The sequence below is a fragment of the Rattus norvegicus genome, chromosome X (assembly GCF_036323735.1).
Source record: "Rattus norvegicus strain BN/NHsdMcwi chromosome X, GRCr8, whole genome shotgun sequence".
Classification (NCBI taxonomy): domain Eukaryota; kingdom Metazoa; phylum Chordata; class Mammalia; order Rodentia; family Muridae; genus Rattus; species Rattus norvegicus.
This window is the reverse complement of record NC_086039.1, coordinates 16150666-16171244: the sequence shown is the minus strand read 5'-3', so window position 1 is coordinate 16171244 and position 20579 is coordinate 16150666. Positions and strand designations below refer to the sequence as shown.

Genomic DNA, 20579 nt, shown 5'->3' with positions numbered 1-20579 from the left:
AAAAATAGAATCAAAATATAATATAAAATAAAATTGTAATAACATTTAAATCTTCCTTAAATTATAATCAAATTTCCTGGTTGTATTTGACCAAGTCATATACTATCACTGACTTGTGTTCAGATCATTGAATGATAGTTAGTGATACTTTGAGAATTTTCTGGTAGTTCCCATCACTGTCAAAGAAATCTGACAACCTTCCCCTTAAGAGTCAGAATCCTTAGGCTGGTTTCTTCTAGGTCAGAGTAGGAGCTAACAAATTTAGAACTTTTCAAGGTCCCTACACATACTATTCAGTGATCCCAGGCTTCAAGACAAGGACTTTTTACTCTGGCCAGAATCTTAGGATCTATATGTTGTCCGAGACTACTGGGTTAGTATAACAATTAAACCATCTCGGTTTATCTTCTTTTCTACATCTCTGTTCTGCTTCCAGTGCCAGCTTCTGCTAAGTAATAAATGAGGTGTCACGGGGCCAGTGGACATTTGTGGGATGATTTGGTGGCAAAACACCAAACCAAAAAACGAGGAGAAAAGAGACAAATATGACAAAGCCCCTGCCCTTTGGTGGCGTGCCTTATAGTAGTGGAGGCAGATGCGGAAACAGATCGTTTTGATTTGGTTATGTATAAGTGTTCCATTATGTATGCGTGAGATAGGATCCAAGAGGAGAGATTTCTCATGCTGCCTCCAGATCGAGTGAAGGCTTCCTAAGAAAGTGATTCCTGGCTTAAGTTGTGCCAAGAAAAACAGGAGGCTTCTTCCAAGAATAACATGGGCACTGAGAAGTATGGAGGCAGTGCAGGTAGCTTGGTTACCAACGTGAAAAGCTTCAGTCAGAAAATGGAGAAGAGACTAGCAAACACAGCAGGATGTTGATCATGAAGGGCCTTCTGTATCATGGTAAGGCACCCGTGGAATAGGGAGCTCTCTAGCTTTTCCTTGGCTGAAACACTTCTCACTTAGCACACTATTTTCTGAGTGTCTGGAAGCAGAGCATGCTCTTAGGCAAACCTAGGAGGCCAAAGGGTTGTAGGACAGAGAAACAAAGAGAAACCAGAATAATGTGCCGTTCAATTTACTCTGATACCAAGGGATGCTGATAAGCACAAGATATACCAAAAATCTGGTTCTGTCTTGAGCCAAGGGGGCAGGCTGCTTGTAACCATCTATGATAGTAAACTTTGGGGGGTTGAGTACATGCTTTCGGTTTGCCTGTGAGGAAATCCAAAGATGGGAGTGCAGGAGGGTGGTTAGCAGCCAGCGGTTACAAGAACTCAGATGTTTCATACTTGCTGGTAAGATAGAGGAGAGGTAAGCCAGGTACCCCACGGATCCCCGCTCATATTCCAGTGCTCAGGTAGATGATGATGGTGCAATAGCCCAGCAGGCGTAGGGCATAGACCCTCCTGTGTGTTCCCATAGCTCTAAAAACCATTAAAGATGGTGGCATTTTGAAATTGTCATCTGCCTTATAGTTCATGCTCAGTTGGTATCTAAACAGCCACCATGTCCTATGAGATTACTCTTTGACAAATTTTATTTCCACATTTTTGCCAACAAAACCAGCTCAGAAGAGCTATCCTGGCTTCCTTTATGCCTTTCCTTACAATACCATGCAGGAAGAATCACACTGTTATGCAAAAACCAAAGCCAACCAATAATAGACTTTTAGTAGGTCCCTATTACGCACAGTATACAGTGTAAAATGCCTCACAGAAGCTAGCATACCAGCTATAATCTGAACTCATTCTTCTACCCTATTGGCCAATGCTTTCACATTGATCTGTGCTTTAGGCTTCACGTCTCTGAACCTCGTAGCCTGAGATCTTGGTACCTAATATGCTTTCCTTGCCTCATCTTGGGCCTGGAGTTTCCTCTGCAGATTACAAAACCCCTCAGTAGGATTCCACTTTGTCTGGTCTCTCTCATTTCACTGATAGCACCATTCACTGAATGTCCCAGCAGCAAGACACATGCCTTATTTTATATTAGTCACAGTGTCGACCCGAAGGGCATATGCCATAATTAGCATTTATTTTAGATTCCTCAGTGCCAGGACTAACTATGCAATTTGGAAGACCAAGTATAAAAAAGAACTAATTTAAGAAAATTATTAATAATCTCAAGATAGCAAAGGTAGAAACATGGGACACTTGAGGGGCAAGCTCCTTTGCCCTTAATGCTTGCCTTATATTATAGCCACACAGAAATTCTTCTCTAGAAAGTTGTATATAAATGCCTTGTTCAAAGGCAACAAAAGGTAGAGAGAATCTTAGTGGATGAGCTCATCAAGATATCTACTCCATTCAAAGCCTTTGCGCCCTCTTTTTATAGAAATTTGGAGGGGGCTGAACACGAATCCCAGTACCACTCAGTGAGTTTCTTAGCCCTTTTCTGCTTTCTATGTAGGCGGGAGGTAGGCTCTGCAGGAGGAGGCAGAGCCATCCCAGATTACTAATCTCTTTTACCATGAGCATCCAGACGTAGCATCTTGGAGAAGATAATTTCAATAAATAGTCATCACTTCTCGTGCTTCTGCTCTGGCTTCTGTAGTGGCGTATCGCCTTTTGTTGACAAGTTTTGATGGAATGTTTCTTTCCATAGAACACTGACCTTGCGAAGGGCTCACTTCAAAGCAAGAGGAGACCTCTTATTGAGGGGATTTGATTGTTTTTGCACTATTAATCTTGGAAAGACTCCTAGTTTTGCTCTTAAGGAAAAGGGTATTGTTATAAATACATAAACATTGCAAATTCTGAACTTCCAGGGGGTAATTAAAAAGCTGTGTAAATGGCCCTTTCAAATAGTCCTATTTATGTGTATGTTTACCAGCATGTATGTATTATTGAATATATAATGGATCCTATTAGTTGATGTACTTCAGTTAAAATGATTGTCTTTCTCCAGAAGCCAACTCCAAAAAAAAAACAAAACAAAACAAAACAGGAAAAAACACACTTTCAGGGAGAACATTGTATAGTCTTGCTACCAAAAGCAAAGTGCCTAGAAGCCCACTTATTGGAGATGTAACTAGGGATGTAAAAACAAAAGAAAACAAAAGGAAATACAGTGTTTCAGGCCAGACTTTAGACACTATGGAGATCCATGTGGTGTCTACCTTTGAGAAACGGTATCTTATTAAATCCTGAAAGTCACCTTTATGTCTTTGATGTTTTGACAGGAATTGCTTATCTGTTTGCCAAAGCTTATCTCATTTCCAAGAAGCCGCAGTATCTGGACACATGTATCCGGTGTGGGGAGCTAACATGGCAGAAAGGCCTGTTGAAGAAGGGGCCGGGGATCTGCCACGGTGTAGCTGGCAGTGCATATGTCTTCCTTCTTCTCTACCGTCTTACAGGAAACTCGAAGTACATCTACCGTGCCCAAAGGTCAGCTGTCTTCATGTGCATGCTCTTAGAAATCTTTTTATTTTCTTTATTTGACACAAGACTTCACACATCCTAGGCTGGCCTCAAATTCACCACATAGTGAACCATGACCTTGAATCTCTGATCCTTCCTACTTACATCTTCCAAGTTCTAGGATTACAGGTGGACACCACCACAGCACTTGATGTGGTGCTAGGGATTAAAACCTGAGCTTCTCATGGGCTAGGCGAGTACTCTGCCCATCTTAACTGCAGTCTAAGTCCTAATTTTGAAATCTTAATCTAATTAACTTTCTAAGTGGGTAATATGGTCACCTGATTTCAAATGTGTAAAACAGGAGCAGGGCAACCAGTTCCTACAGCCGTTTAATCGACTTTCCTGGAGGCATTGTCTAGGTTTGTCTTCCCAAGAATAATCTGTAAAAAAATCGAGCATATGGGAATATATATATATATATATATATATATATATATATATATATATAACTTATCCTTCTTACACAAGTGTTAGTGCCTTCTTATCTTGAAGATCACACTACATTAATACATAAAGGGCCTCTTATCATTCTTGTTTAACATTCTTATTAAAACAAGAATATTTTGCTCCATTTGTTTCTAATATTTAAATTATAAAATATGTTAGCTTTTTAGACCCTTGTGGTTGTATTCTCCTTTCCTGCCTTCTGTCTAGGAGGAAAGTAGGCTACGGAGGAGGAGGCAGAGTTGTCCTGATAACAAGTAAATTCCTAGAAGTGGAATTTTTGAGCTAAAGGATATATATATATATATATATATATGTATATATATATATATATATGTGTGTGTGTGTGTGTGTGTACACATATGGATATATAATTTCTAATTTGGATTAAAAATGCTAAATTAATCTCTGTAGTTTATTCCCTGAAGCCCTGAGAAAGATAGAAAATCAGATGTGGAACACACAGCATTGTTTTGAATACAAATCCCCCCATACTGATTCACTCTATATACTGTGCCAGAAAGACTATGAGTGGCCCATGGTGGACAGCTGAGCAGCATGAAATCAGTATTCCCTTTGAGGGCACTTGAAAGTTGTCCATGTAGTTGTTACAAGAGGTCTGGAGTTCTCTGTGTGGCACTTATGTCTTTTAAGCTAGAAAATGAATGGTCCTCCATTATGGTTGTGAGAATTTCCTTTAAAGGGAAATGCTCAGAATCATATTGGCTATGTGACCATAACTAGTCATTTAACTTCCTTATTTGTAACATATGGGAAATAATGTTCATTTCTCAGGGCTATTGGATGGTTTAAATAAGTTAACACATGAAAATAGTTTTTTTAATTTTATAAACTTTATTACAAAAAGAAACTTGCAATAAATACAAGGAAATCATTTTAAAGAGTGCCTAGAGTATAGTAAATTTATGTAAAGGTTAACTGTTGTTAGAACTATAAATTTGAGCTTTATCATTCCTAAGTTTTGTCCATGCATATATAATACATATTCATACATGTGTATCTGCATATATCTGCATAGACTCTCAATCCTGTGTGTGTTTGTGTGTGTGTGTGTGTGTGTGTGTGTGTGTGTCTGGGTGTGGGTGTGGGTGTGGGTGTGTGGGTGTGTGTCTAACTTTTGGTTCTAGAATTAAACCCAAGGCTTCACACATGCTAAAGGCATACTTTATCATTACATCATACCTCAGCTTTCTGTCTATTTTCAATTGGCCCCTATGACTATTACACATATATAAAGGTACTGTATGTACTATTTTAACTTACAATTGGAAATGAGTAATTTTAGTTTGTATGCATTTATGTCATTGTTTTAAGCTGTTAAGTATGATTCAATGAAGCTGTACCATAATTAATTCAATTTCTAAATTATAGAAACTTGGTATGTGTTCAGTACTTATTAATATAGGCAAAATTGCCTCAAATATCATATACATATAATACAATCAAAATATACAATATATGTACATTATAGTCATAGAGGCATTTATGTAAGAAATATATTTAAATTATCATATACCCTTTTTTACACTCAGTAATGGGAGGTAGAACCAGAGGCTCATTCATGCATGCTATCTGGGCAATCATTGAGTACTTGATCCCTGCCCTAAAATTATAGAATTGAAACCTTCACATTTATCACAGTTTCTTAGTCTAAAATGAACCTACCTTTATCTTTTCCCTTCTTCCCCTCCCCTTTCTTCCTATTGCGGTGGTTATATTAATGATTATAACTCTTCCTCAAAATGTGCTGGAAGTATTTTTCCCTTTACTGCTATTTCTTTCTCTGTTATCTCGTGATCTTTCCTTCCACTTTGTTTGTACTGCTGTTTTGCCTACATGCATGCATAGCATGTCTGTGCACCATGTGGAATCCTGATGCCTGTGGAGGCCAGAAAAGCAAACCGGATTTGCTAGGACTGGAATTACAGACAGTTGTGAACTGCCATGTGGGTGCTGGGAATCAAACCCTAGTTCTGTGGAAGAGCAGCCAGTGCTCTTAGCTGCAGAGCCATCTGTCTAACCTCTTTCTTTACCATTTCTCTGCACTGTTCCTAACCTTTTTATGTCATATGAAATATTAGGTATTGTTCTTGTGCCATTTTGTTACTTCCACACTTTATTGTTTACTTCTAATTTTTCTCAACTACTCACCCTCATTTTATTTCTCAACTTAAACTTTAGGACTCGTTTGTCAGCTTTAAAACCAGTCCCTAGGAGATGTGGCTGGAATTTCACTGTTACAGGTTATTTCCGTGAGAATTATTAAAAGCAAGGTTGCCTATTCAAGATCAGGGGATACCTTTTCATTGATTTACATTTTTAAGTGTCACCTGGCCGATTCTTGATTTTATAAAAAATATCTTTACAGTTTTCATTAGCATTAAAATTTTTGTTTTATTTCTAGCTTTATTATAAATGATTTTTTTCTCAAGGTGTCATATTTCAGGCTATTTATTACTGGTGTTTATTAAAATTAAAGAAATCATGTATTAGTACATTTTATCATTGGTTTCTATTTTTCATGTAACTCTGCATTGTACCTTATAAGTATCTAAGTTTTCATAAATACTATCATAGTAGACTTCATAGAATTTACTGAGTTCATTCTTGTCCTACCAGTTCTTTAAGTCCATTGGATTTTCTAAATATACATGCACATTATGTGTAACTGATTATGATTGTAACTTCCTTGCTCACAGGCAGTCACACTCCTTCTGGTTTTCTGTTGCACGAGTTCCCTCCAGCAGTGCATCCCCATAACAACCTTTAGTAATAAGAGGGACAGAAAACATCATTGCCTTCATGCTGATTACACTAGGAACCTTCCATTTCACCATGATCTTTTATGTTTACTTTAGATAATGTCTATCATGTTAGAACAGTACTCCCATGATTAAGGCAATCCATTAGATTCCCACTGTGACTGAAGGCGAAGACCAAAGACTACCCTTTGATTAAGAAGTCCTATAGCACCCAGGTTCCCTTTATCTTTGATTTCATTTCCTATTCTCTTTCTTACAGCTCTCTCCACTAGATTGATGTTCTTGTGATTCCTTTAGTATGTCATATATGGCAGACCACAAGCCCTTTTAAGTTTTGGTCCTCTCCATTTATAATTTTCAATTTCTACCTATGTCTCCTTATTCCATAGCCTGGCTACGTTTAGCTCCTACACCTCTCTACCTATAATGTTCACTTTATCTGTATATTTCCTAACTGTTTCAATATTTAAATGACCCAGAAAGGTCTTCCAGTATTCAGTGTTAAAAAATAAAATACAAAATATCTTTGATATTTGCATATATGCTCTGAAGAGACCTGCGAGGCTTCTGTTTGCTTTGTGTAATGGTGCAGGCCCGTAATTCATAGCTAATTAAGAGGCTTATGTGGGAGGACCATAAACTCGAAACCTTCCTGTACTACAAAAGCGAAGAGAAGGGCAATGTGGGCAACTAGTGAGACCCTGTCACCAAACAGTAAGATTGACAGGTGGTGACATGGCTCAGTAGTACAGTGCTTGCTTAGGACACAAATGACCCAGCTCTCTAACGCGTTTCACCAAAATCCGACTTGTTGTTTTCTAAAGGAATCACAAGAAATTCATTAGGGCATAATCTAGAATAACGGGTTTCATACCTTGGACAAGTTTTATCAGAGGTCCCTATGCCCTAAAACATCTACTTGAAAAGATTGGGTGAACCTCCCTGTTGCCCGGCATGCCAGTCTGAGTGTTTAGTACTATAATTATAACATTTTGAATCCAAGAGTTCTCTATAAAATGTAAACTTATTCACAGGTGGAAGATTATAAAATGCAGGTAATAATTTGGTATTGGTTTGGCGATGAATTTTGTTGCTTTCTCTGAGTAGCGAACTTTACATCTAATTATATTTCAAAGTTAAGTATGATATGAATTGAAGAGGCTTTCAGTTCTAGGAAGAATAATATTAAAAAAATATGTACCTCTCCAGAAGAAACATTATTGGGTCATCAAAGATTTCTCTTTTAGCAGTGACTCAAGGAATGGCCATTCAGAGGCTGACACACATGTGGCCTGTATATGTACAGCCACCAAACTAGATAAGATGGATGAAGCTAGAAAATGCATGTGGAAAGGGACTGGATATAGATCTCTCCTGAGATCCAGAGCATGTCCAATACAGAGGCGAATGCTAGCAGCAAACCACTGAACTGAGAACAGGACCCCCTTGGGGGGAATTAGAGGAAGGATTGAAAGAGTTGAAGGAGCTTGCAACCCCATAGGAACAAAAATGCCAACCAACCAGAGCTTCCAGGGACTAAACCACTACCTAAAGACTATATACATGGACTGACCCTGGACTCTGACCTCATAGGTAGCAGAGAATAGCCTTGTTGGGGCACCAAGGGAAGGGGAAGTCCTTGGTCCTGCCAAGGTTGAACTCCAGTGCAGGGGAATATGGGGGAGGGCAACAAGGGGGATGTATAGGGGGAATACCCGTATGGGGGAAGGGAGGAGAGGGGAGGAAATGGGGGCTGATGGACAGAAAATCGGGAAGGGGAATAACCTTTGAAATGTAAGTAAAGAAGTATATAATAAAATATTTTAAAAAAGCCCGTGGGAAAGAGACCTCACCGCCTGGTCAGGTGGGCACTCCTGAGGCTGCAGAGCGGAAGAGACCACCAACACTGCCCACCCCTGCCCACATCCCTGGCCCAAGAGGAAACTGGATAAGGCCTCTGGGCTCCTGTGGGGGAGGGCCCAGGAGCGGCAGGACCCCTGCCTGAGACACCGCCAGAACCTGAAGGAAACAGACCTGATAAACAGTTCTCTGCACCCAAATCCCATGGGAGGGAGAGCTTAACCTTCAGAGAGGCAGACAAGCCTGGGAAACCAGAAGAGACTGCTCTCTGCACACACATCTCGGACTCCAGAGGAAAACACCAAAGGCCATCTGGAACCCTGGTGCACTGAAGCTCCCAGAAGGGGCGGCGCAGGTCTTCCTGGTTGCTGCCGCCGCAGAGAGCCCTTGGGCAGCACCCCGCAAGCGAACTTGAGCCTCGGGACCACAGGTAAGACCAACTTGTATGCTGCAAGTGACCTGCCTGGTGAACTCAAGACACAGGCCCACAGGAACAGCTGAAGACCTGTACAGAGGAAAAACTACACGCACGAAAGCAGAACACTCTGTCCCCATAACTGGCTGAAAGAAAACAGTAAAACAGGTCTACAGCACTCCTGACACACAGGCTTATAGGACAGTCTAGCCACTGTCAGAAATAGCAGAACAAAGTAACACTAGAGATAATCTGATGGTGAGAGGCAAGCGCAGGAATCCAAGCAACAGAAACCAAGACTACATGGCATCATCGGAGCCCAATTCTCCCACCAAAGCAAACACGGAATGTCCAAACACACCAGAAAAGCAAGATCTAGTTTCAAAATCATTTTTGATCATGATGCTGGAGGACTTCAAGAAAGACGTGAAGAACTCCCTTAGAGAAACACAGGAAAACATTAATAAACAAGTAGAAGCCTACAGAGAGGAATCGCAAAAATGCCTGAAAGAATTCCAGGAAAACATAAATAAACAAGTAGAAGCCCATAGAGAGGAGACACAAAAATCCCTGAAAGAATATCAGGAAATCATAAATAAACAAGTAGAAGCCCATAGAGAGGAGTCACAAAAATCCCTGAAAGAATTCCAGGAAAACACAATCAAACAGTTGAAGGAATTAAAAATGGAAATAGAAGCAATCAAGAAAGAACACATGGAAACAACCCTGGATATAGAAAACCAAAAGAAGAGACAAGGAGCTGTAGATACAAGCTTCACCAACAGAATACAAGAGATGGAAGAGAGAATCTCAGGAGCAGAAGATTCCATAGAAATCATTGACTCAACTGTCAAAGATAATGTAAAGCGGAAAAAGCTACTGGTCCAAAACATACAGGAAATCCAGGACTCAATGAGAAGATCAAACCTAAGGATAATAGGTATAGAAGAGAGTGAAGACTCCCAGCTCAAAGGACCAGTAAATATCTTCAACAAAATCATAGAAGAAAACTTCCCTAACCTAAAAAAAGAGATACCCATAGGCATACAAGAAGCCTACAGAACTCCAAATAGATTGGACCAGAAAAGAAACACCTCCCGTCACATAATAGTCAAAACACCAAACGCACAAAATAAAGAAAGAATATTAAAAGCAGTAAGGGAAAAAGGTCAAGTAACATATAAAGGCAGACCTATCAGAATCACACCAGACTTCTCGTCAGAAACTATGAAGGCCAGAAGATCCTGGACTGATGTCATACAGACCCTAAGAGAACACAAATGCCAGCCCAGGTTACTGTATCCTGCAAAACTCTCAATTAACATAGATGGAGAAACCAAGATATTCCATGACAAAACCAAATTTACACAATATCTTTCTACAAATCCAGCACTACAAAGGATAATAAATGGGAAAGCCCAACATAAGGAGGCAAGCTATACCCTAGAAGAAGCAAGAAACTAATCGTCTTGGCAACAAAACAAAGAGAATGAAAGCACACAAACATAACCTCACATCCAAATATGAATATAACGGGAAGCAATAATCACTATTCCTTAATATCTCTCAACATCAATGGCCTCAACTCCCCAATAAAAAGACATAGATTAACAAACTGGATACGCACCGAGGACCCTGCATTCTGCTGCGTACAGGAAACAAACCTCAGAGACAAAGACAGACATTACCTCAGAGTGAAAGGCTGGAAAACAATTTTCCAAGCAAATGGTCAGAAGAAGCAAGCTGGAGTAGCCATTCTAATATCAAATAAAATCAATTTTCAACTGAACGTCATCAAAAAAGATAAGGAAGGACACTTCATATTCATCAAAGGAAAAATCCACCAAAATGAACTCTCAATCGTAAATATCTATGCCCCAAATACAAGGGCACCTACATATGTAAAAGAAACCTTACTAAAGCTCAAAACACACATTGCACCTCACACAATAATAGTGGGAGATTTCAACACCCCACTCTCATCAATGGACAGATCATGGAAACAGAAATTAAACAGAGATGTAGACAGACTAAGAGAAGTCATGAGCCAAATGGACTTAATGGATATTTATAGAACATTCTATCCTAAAGCAAAAGGATATACCTTCTTCTCAGCTCCTCATGGTACTTTCTCCAAAATTGACCATATAATTGGTCAAAAAACGGGCCTCAACAGGTACAGAAAGATAGAAATAATCCCATGCGTGCTATCGGACCACCACGGCCTAAAACTGGTCTTCAATAACAATAAGGGAAGAATGCCCACATATACTTGGAAATTGAACAATGCTCTACTCAATGATAACCTGGTCAAGGAAGAAATAAAGAAAGAAATTAAAAACTTTTTAGAATTTAATGAAAATGAAGGTACAACATACCCAAACTTATGGGACACAATGAAAGCTGTGCTAAGAGGAAAACTCATAGCACTGAGTGCCTGCAGAAAGAAACAGGAGAGAGCATATGTCAGCAGCTTGACAGCACACCTAAAAGCTCTAGAACAAAAAGAAGCCAATACACCCAGGAGGAGTAGAAGGCAGGAAATAATCAAACTCAGAGCGGAAATCAACCAAGTAGAAACAAAAAGGACCATAGAAAGAATCAACAGAACCAAAAGTTGGTTCTTTGAGAAAATCAACAAGATAGATAAACCCTTAGCCAGACTAACGAGAGGACACAGAGAGTGCGTCCAAATTAACAAAATCAGAAATGAAAAGGGAGACATAACAACAGATTCAGAGGAAATTCAAAAAATCATCAGATCTTACTATAAAAACCTATATTCAACAAAACTTGAAAATCTTCAGGAAATGGACAATTTCCTAGACAGATACCAGGTACCGAAGTTAAATCAGGAACAGATAAACCAGTTAAACAACCCCATAATTCCTAAGGAAATAGAAGCAGTCATTAAAGGTCTCCCAACCAAAAAGAGCACAGGTCCAGACAGGTTTAGTGCAGAATTCTATCAAACTTTCATAGAAGGCCTCATACCAATATTATCCAAACTATTCCACAAAATTGAAACAGATGGATCACTACCGAATACCTTCTACGAAGCCACAATTACTCTTATACCTAAACCACACAAAGACACAACAAAGAAAGAGAACTTCAGACCAATTTCCCTTATGAATATCGAAGCAAAAATACTCCACAAAATTCTGGCAAACCGAATCCAAGAGCACATCAAAACAATCATCCACCATGACCAAGTAGGCTTCATCCCAGGCATGCAGGGATGGGTTAATGTACGGAAAACCATCAACGTGATCCATTATATAAACAAACTGAAAGAACAGAACCACATGATCATTTCATTAGATGCTGAGAAAGCATTTGACAAAATTCAACACCCCTTCATGATAAAAGTCCTGGAAAGAATAGGAATTCAAGGCCCATACCTAAACATAGTAAAAGCCATATACAGCAAACCAGTTGCTAACATTAAACTACATGGAGAGAAACTTGAATCAATCCCACTAAAATCAGGGACTAGACAAGGCTGCCCACTCTCTCCCTACTTATTCAATATAGTTCTTGAAGTTCTAGCCAGAGCAATCAGACAACAAAAGGAGGTCAAGGGGATACAGATCAGAAAAGAAGAAGTCAAAATATCACTATTTGCAGATGATATGATAGTATATTTAAGTGATCCCAAAAGTTCCACCAGAGAAGTACTAAAGCTGATAAACAACTTCAGCAAAGTGGCTGGGTATAAAATTAACTCAAATAAATCAGTTGCCTTCCTCTATACAAAAGAGAAACAAGCCGAGACAGAAATTAGGGAAATGACACCCTTCATAATAGACCCAAATAATATAAAGTACCTCGGTGTGACTTAACAAAGCAAGTAAAAGGTCTGTACAGTAAGAACTTCAAGACACTGAAGAAGGAAATTGAAGAAGACCTCAGAAGATGGAAAGATCTCCCATGCTCATGGATTGGCAGGATTAATATAGTAAAAATGGCCATTTTACCAAAAGCAATCTACAGATTCAATGCAATCCCCATCAAAATACCAATCCAATTCTTCAAAGAGTTAGACAGAACAATTTGCAAATTCATCTGGAATAACAAAAAACCCAGGATAGCTAAAGCTATCCTCAACAATAAAAGGACTTCAGGGGGAATCACTATCCCTGAACTCAAGCAGTATTACAGAGCAATAGTGATAAAAACTGCATGGTATTGGTACAGAGACAGACAGATAGACCAATGGAATAGAATTGAAGACCCAGAAATGAACCCACACACCTATGTTCACTTGATTTTTGACAAAGGAGCCAAAACCATCAAATGGAAAAAAGACAGCATTTTCAGCAAATGGTGCTGGTTCAACTGGAGGTCAACATGTAGAAGAATGCAGATTGATCCATGCTTATCACCCTGTACAAAGCTTAAGTCCAAGTGGATCAAGGACCTCCACATCAAACCAGATACACTCAAACTAATAGAAGAAAAACTAGGGAAGCATCTGGAACACATGGGCACTGGAAAAAATTTCCTAAACAAAACACCTCTAAGATCAAGAATCGACAAATGGGATCTCATAAAACTGCAAAGCTTCTGTAAGGCAAAGGACACTGTGGTTAGGACAAAACGGCAACCAACAGATTGGGAAAAGATCTTTACCAATCCTACAACAGATAGAGGCCTTATATCCAAAATATACAAAGAACTCAAGAAATTATACCGCAGGGAAACAAATAACCCTATTAAAAATGGGGTTCAGAGCTAAACAAAGAATTCACAGCTGAGGAATGCCGAATGGCTGAGAAACACCTAAAGAAATGTTCAACATCTTTAGTTATAAGGGAAATGCAAATCAAAACAACCCTGAGATTTCACCTCAGACCAGTGAGAATGGCTAAGATCAAAAACTCAGGTGACAGCAGATGCTGGCGAGGATGTGGAGAAAGAGAAACACTCCTCCATTGTTGGTGGGATTGCAGACTGGTACAACCATTCTGGAAATCAGTCTGGAGTTTCCTCAGAAAACTGGACATTGAACTGCCTGAGGATCCAGCTATACCTCTCTTGGGCATATACCCAAAAGATGCCCCCAACATATAAAAAAGACACGTGCTCCACTATGTTCATTGCAGCCTTATTTATAATAGCCAGAAGCTGGAAAGAACCCAGATGCCCTTCAACAGAGGAATGGATACAGAAAATGTGGTACATCTACACAATGGAATATTACTCAGCTATCAAAAACAACGACTTTATGAAATTCGTAGGCAAATGGTTGGAACTGGAAAATATCATCCTGAGTGAGCTAACCCAATCACAGAAAGACATACATGGTATGCACTCATTGATAAGTGGCTATTAGCCCAAATGCTTGAATTACCCTAGATCCCTAGAACAAACGAAACTCAAGACGGATGATCAAAATGTGAATGCTTCACTCCTTCTTTAAATGAGGAAAAAGAATACCCTTGGCAGGGAAGGGAGAGACAAAGATTAAAACAGAGACTGAAGGAACACCCATTCAGAGCCTGCCCCACATGTGGCCCATACATATACAGCCACCCAATTAGACAAGATGGATGAAGCAAAGAAGTGCAGACCGACAGGAGCCGGATGTAGATCGCTCCTGAGAGACACAGCCAGAATACAGCAGACACAGAGGCGAATGCCAGCAGGAAACCACTGAACTGAGAATAGGACCCCCGTTGAAGGAATCAGAGAAAGAACTGGAAGAGCTTGAAGGGGCTCGAGACCCCATATGAACAACAATGCCAACCAACCAGAGCTTCCAGGGACTAAGCCACTACACAAAGACTATACATGGACTGACCCTGGACTCTGACCTCATAGGTAGCAATGAATATCCTAGTAAGAGCACCAGTGGAAGGGGAAGCCCTGGGTCCTGCTAAGACTGAACCCCCAGTGAACTAGACTGTGGGGGGGAGGGCGGCAATGGGGGGAGGGTTGGGAGGGGAACACCCATAAGGAAGGGGAGGGGAGAGGGGGATGTTTGCCCGGATACCGGGAAAGGGAATAACACTCAAAATGTATACAAGAAATACTCAAGTTAATAAAAAAAGAAAAAAATATTAAAAAAAAGAAGAAAGAATGACAGTAGAAAAAAGGATTGCTCTTTTAGCATGCACTTTGGAAATTGTGGCTATGGAAAAACTTCTGGGAATCTTCTATTTCCATTTTTTCTCGCAATGCCATTTCTGTAAAACCAACTAGTTCATTGTTTTTTGATTTCTTTTCAATAGAGCGTCTTATCTGTTGGTGGCCCACAAACTCACCCAATGGCTCAAGTTAACATGTAGGTCACTTTAGATGGCTTTCCGGTGGCCATCCATAGTGAGAAGGGTTTTTCAATTGTTGGTATATTTGACATAGTGCTCCGGTACCACATTGCTGTGATGTCTGTGATTTCCCATGTATGTGATGGTCTTCCTAGTGCTCTTTGTTGTTGTCAAGGGGCACTGACATTCTTCCCTTTTCTTGTTTGTCCTTTCAAGGAAAAGATTCTTGATTTTGTTCATTAGTTCTAGTTAGTTTTCTCTCTTACTTCCTACTTCATCCATCTCTGCCTGGTTTCCCAACATTCCTTTTCTGTTGTAACTGTTGGATGACTGTAAAGTTAACATATGAAACAACGGGTTTCATTATGACATATTCACGCGCACATATCATGATACATTTTTCTAACTCACTACTCCTGTACTGTCCTCCAATATGCCCAGTCTCCATGGCTAGCTAGCTTCCTTCCCACACTCGTCCTTGTGTTATTGTCTAAAGCTTAAGATGTCTAAGTAGATAGCCTCTCATTATCAATTAATAATAATTTATAAATGATAACTTTTCTAGTTCAGGTTTTAAAAAAAACCTTTAGATTTTTTATAGTACTATGGCCAATATTGGCCATTCTTTTTGGCTCTATAATTATCATTCAGGCTTCTGTTTTGACTGAGAATTGTTTCAAAAATTATTTGGCTAATTTGATTTGGAGAACACTGGGTACAGTTTTCGGACAATAGTTTTCACTTTACTATTGACAACATTTTTCCAAAATATACAATACTATGTATATTAGAAATTATTTTTTAAAACATGGAAAATGTTCATTGTATCATTTGTAGGAAAGAAGTGTGGGAAACCAGGGTTTTAGTAATAAGTTATCTTTTACAGTATGATGGACTGCTTTTCTGCTATACAAAGATTCTGTCAATGCATTTACACATTAAGTAAAGTGTAGTTTTCATTTGTCTCGTGCTTACTCATTTGTGAAAGCCTGTTATATGTCATATAACATACAGTCAAATACCTTACCTCAAAGCTCTTTATTTTTAAGGGGTTTTAAGGCTGGGGTTTATGACCATGTTCAAACTGGATTATAATCATTTGATGTTATAATCTTTAGATGTCCAGGGAACAGAATGCTTCACAGAAGGTTTTCACAGCTACAGCTTTGCAGCCGGAGAAGTCCTCTCATACTCAACACATTTGGTGCAGATTTGCGAAGTATAGTCTCTATCCTTCAGTACTTAGCAATGTCAGGACTTACTGAGCCGCCACTAGGTAGTGTTATTTACTGTGCGGACAAAGGATGCATGTAACTATACCACATGTTAGGGTTGCTTTTAATTTTTTAACTGGTATTGGGCTTGTAGCTCAGTAATAGCACATTCCTAAGGCCCCGGTTTTAATCTCCAGCATCTAAAAACAAAAAGGTCAAAATAAAACAAGAGCAAACAACAACAACAAAAACCAAATCCACTAACTGTGCTTTACTATAGTTAAGTTCTTTTAGAATTCTACAGAATGCATTTTATACACTTGAGGACAATTTTGATATATCCAGACTGCCAAATAAGCCATCACATTCAAAAGATGCAGAGTCCCCAAAGTCATTTCTTAATTCCTATTTATCACATAATTATAAACACTGAATTGATTCTTAAAACACCTTATTTGGGGGCTGTTTAAAAGTGTAAAATGTTATTTAAATGGTTACACATTCAAGAAAGCAGTTGATAGAACATCGGTGACAAATGGAATTGCAATTTAGTTCCTCCCTAATATTTTCAGGTGCCTGCAATAATTCCAAGTGCTCCACAAAAGATTAAATAAGTAATTACTCTTTATAGGACCCCTGTGTGGCAGCAGTAATCTAAATTTATGACAGTACCGACTCTCAGGTAGACATCAGTGTCAGAATTGGTGATACGTTTGTTGCTGATGAAAAAAGTAAAATCAGTTAAAAACCAATGACATAGGCATGAGTGCTTGAAAGGCTATCAAATGTTTTTCATCGAGCTTGTACGTGTCAGAAGTCAGTGTTTTAAAGGTAGTTGTCTTAACAATGCCACATAGTTCAATTTGCTATTTGTCATCATCATATGAAAAGATGCTTCCGTTCTTCCATTCATTTTATTCCTTTATTGCCCAAAGCAGACTGTAAAATCCTGCATATTTATTTTCAGCCTCTGCTATCTGTCACATATAAATGAAACCTAGTTCAGAAACAATATGTCTCCAGAAACATAGTATATTTAGTTTTTCTTTTCTTAAAGGAACAGTGCAGTATCAGTTTGCTTCAGTTCAAGATAAATAAAAGTAGGAAGATTTATGTTAACCTTTTTTCCTCTAATTATTGGACCATGGAAGGAATAGAATTTCAGAAAATATCGATGTGCTTTGATTAGCAACTCCTAAAAATAGTTGGATTTGTTTGCCAACAAAACCTGTTGCAAAATATAAACACTTACATAACTAACATTTTTCTCCAGAGAATGGAGTTTTCTTTAATTAGTTATATAACTTTGATAAGAAAATGACATTAAAACCTTTAACTTCACAAAAGAAGTACAGCCTCCTGTGGCTGTTCATATAGACACATTCGTACTGAAACCGTTCACATTTTTTTCTTCTTCTTCTCAGGTTTGCTCAGTTCTTATTCACTGAAGAATTCAAAGCCGGTTCACGGGTCCTTGAAAGCATATACAGCTTGTATGAAGGCTTCTCTGGGACTGTTTGCTTTCTCATTGATCTTCTACAGCCCAATCAGGCTGAATTTCCTCTCTTCAGCGTCTTTGTTTAAAAGGTTCCATCTCCCCTTGCAGTCGGTGGAAGTCCCCTGAGATTTCCTGAGCCTGCTCTAGGCCGTTTTCCACATAATCCCCATCTAATGGTCTCACGACTGTGAGCCTTCCCATTGCTGCCAGATGGATGAGCTGAGTCTGATGAGGACAGCGTGATACCAGACTGCAGAGAGAGCCTGCCAAACCGAGATGCTGCAACTCATCTAAAACCCACCGATCTACCGTTTCAGGGGAGAGATGTCCCAGCCAAGATCAGAGAGAAAAGGGGAAAACACTTAATGTTTTTCAGTTTGTGACACAAAAGGCAAAAGTGAACTGGAGATGATGGCGATCAAATACCAACACTTTCAAAACTGAACAGCAAATGGGATCATTCGTGTGTATGCCCAATATCCCTAAATTCAGAATAAAGACAACCACAATGTAAAAGAATTTTGTCCTGTTAAGAACTCTTTGCAGGAATCAAGTGTAAGGATGAAGGAAGGACATGAAAAGAAATCATTGGTTGTCCTAGGACTTGACTTACTGAAATTCTTAATTCTTTTCTGAGTGAAGATGTGTGCATATGTATGCAAGGTTTTATTTTAACTTATGTTTTTGGCCACTATTCTGAACATTGTAAAAAACATCATATCATAACTTATTTTGAACACGGAATTTTGAAGCTGCCTTAGGCCTTAGGATATCTCTTTTCCTACTTCCTTTTTCTTTCCTAGAGCTCAGAATAGCAAGATTCCGGGCAGGAAAGAGTGTAGCTTAGTGACAGGGCTTAAGCTTACTAGCTTAGTGTGTAGCTTGTTTAATGTGCATAAGGCCCCTGGTCCATGCCTAGCACCACAAGCAAACAAAGAAACAAACCAACAACAAAAAAGAGAGGAAATTTTATATCTAGCAAATAAGTGTCACTGTCATGTGTTTGTCTCAATTGAAAGTGTGACCCGTATATTGTGTATGCCAGTAATTTTTCAAATGCCTTTATCTTTGTAATGCTTATGAAGCTATTACACTGTAAAATATGCTTTCAGTGGAAATCAATCATCTCAAACATCAGGGTAACTTACCACAAAGGTAAGTCATTTCTGTATTCCATAGAATTCTGTGAAAGACATGGGGCGAGAAAACTTGAAAGTGGTTCTAGAAAGAATGTTGCTCCATTTCATCCTGTTAGGTTAAGAGTGGACTGAACTACCTGCCTTGTCGCCTCACCTTGTAAAAACACCAAGCACACTAGACATTGACTCTTATGCCAGTTGATTCTAGTTGTCACATCTACTTTACTTCTGCTATCAACACAAGTTCTAAAAATGTTTCAAGTCCATCGTGGATTGCTGAATCAGAGCAACTGTCAATATGCAGAACATGAGATTTCCACAGTCCTCATATTTAACCACCGAAGTGTGGGCATCATATTAAGAAGACAGTTGTGTGATACACAGTGTCGTCATTTGTAGTCATTAGCTATTTGGATGTTTCCATACATAAGTATCTCTGTGTATATGCTACATCTATCCCCATAGAAACTGAAGCACTATTCGAACTGTAGATAAACTGCCTGGAAACATGTTGTATGCGTGCTGGCTTATGGAGCTGTATGAACCAATGGATTTGTATGGGTTTGGATGCATGCTGTATGTGTGATCCTATTTTGGAAAAGAGGACCTCTTGTATTCATAAGATTCTCAAAGAATCTTACCAAAGAACAGAACAGTCTTTTTATATTTTATGGCTCTTCGTATGTTTACAATCATCAACATGAGCTGGGACAAAATAATTTTTGTAAAATATCTACCTTGTTGGCTTATTGTCCCATTTTCATACCCTTGGATTTCAACCTAGAAAATTGTCTCCAATTGCTTATCTGTGAGAAGAGCGTTTAGGACAAACTTAGACTCCAGAAGTTCTTTCTTGAGGAGGGCAAGCACCTTTTGGAAAGCCTTAAGGAAGATGCTATCCACAGAATGGTCTTCTTTCTGAAAGGACAATGACATCTCCTTCACAATCTCATTTTAAATGCATTTTGCATGGGCCCTACAGGTTACAGACATCAACCAACCGAAATTACGGCATCGGATGCGTAGATGTGTTGTATCTGTTATATTTCTAGGAGCTCTGGGGACAACTGACTCTACTTTTTGAAGTTGTTATTATAGAGTGATTAAAGCTTTGTGCTGATCACTGTGAAAAGGTCACTCTTTATATATTACACCAAAAAAATGGTCATGTTTGAGTGTGGTCTTTCTGTAAGCACCACCTCAGTAAATTTGAAACAAGAATCCACTCTTTTTGGCTGTTAAACCTATCATTGAAATTTCATTCTCCTGAAAGAAAAGCACTGTTGATTTGGAAGGGTCCTCTTCTGTCATATTCTCCCAAGAGAGGGAGGAAGGACACATATTTTCAGTAGGAAAGTACATCATGTCATTTGGCAACATTCTTAATATTAAAGCTTGCTCCCTATTGAAGGCCACTGTGGCATTTTAAAAAGATCCATTTATTTTTAGTATTTCTAGTCACATGTGTGTGTAGATACGTGCATGAGAGTGCTGGTGCCTGTTGATGCCAGAGCTGTAATGTCTTC

General features: G+C 39.0%; 1 protein-coding gene and 1 long non-coding RNA gene across 6 annotated transcripts in view; one reads left to right on the top strand and one right to left on the bottom strand.

The window, feature by feature from the left end:
• Positions 1-20254, top strand: part of Lancl3 (LanC like family member 3) — a 131435-nt gene extending 111181 nt beyond the window's left edge. Inside the window, exons 4-5 of the mRNA NM_001191728.2 lie at positions 3185-3392; positions 17841-20254. Of these exons, the coding sequence (NP_001178657.1) occupies positions 3185-3392; positions 17841-18000 (368 nt within the window). The 3' untranslated portion in view covers positions 18001-20254. The remainder of the gene's footprint in view (positions 1-3184; positions 3393-17840) is intronic.
• LOC102553061 (uncharacterized) overlaps positions 1-20579 on the bottom strand; it is a 171909-nt gene that overhangs the window by 95761 nt on the left and 55569 nt on the right. The window contains exon 5 of one of the 5 annotated variants that reach the window (XR_010061334.1): positions 16523-16616. The exons of the other annotated variants lie outside the window; for them this stretch is intronic. This is a non-coding gene — a long non-coding RNA (uncharacterized LOC102553061). Of the gene's footprint in view, positions 1-16522; positions 16617-20579 lie in introns of those variants that run through there. 5 annotated transcript variants of the gene reach the window in all.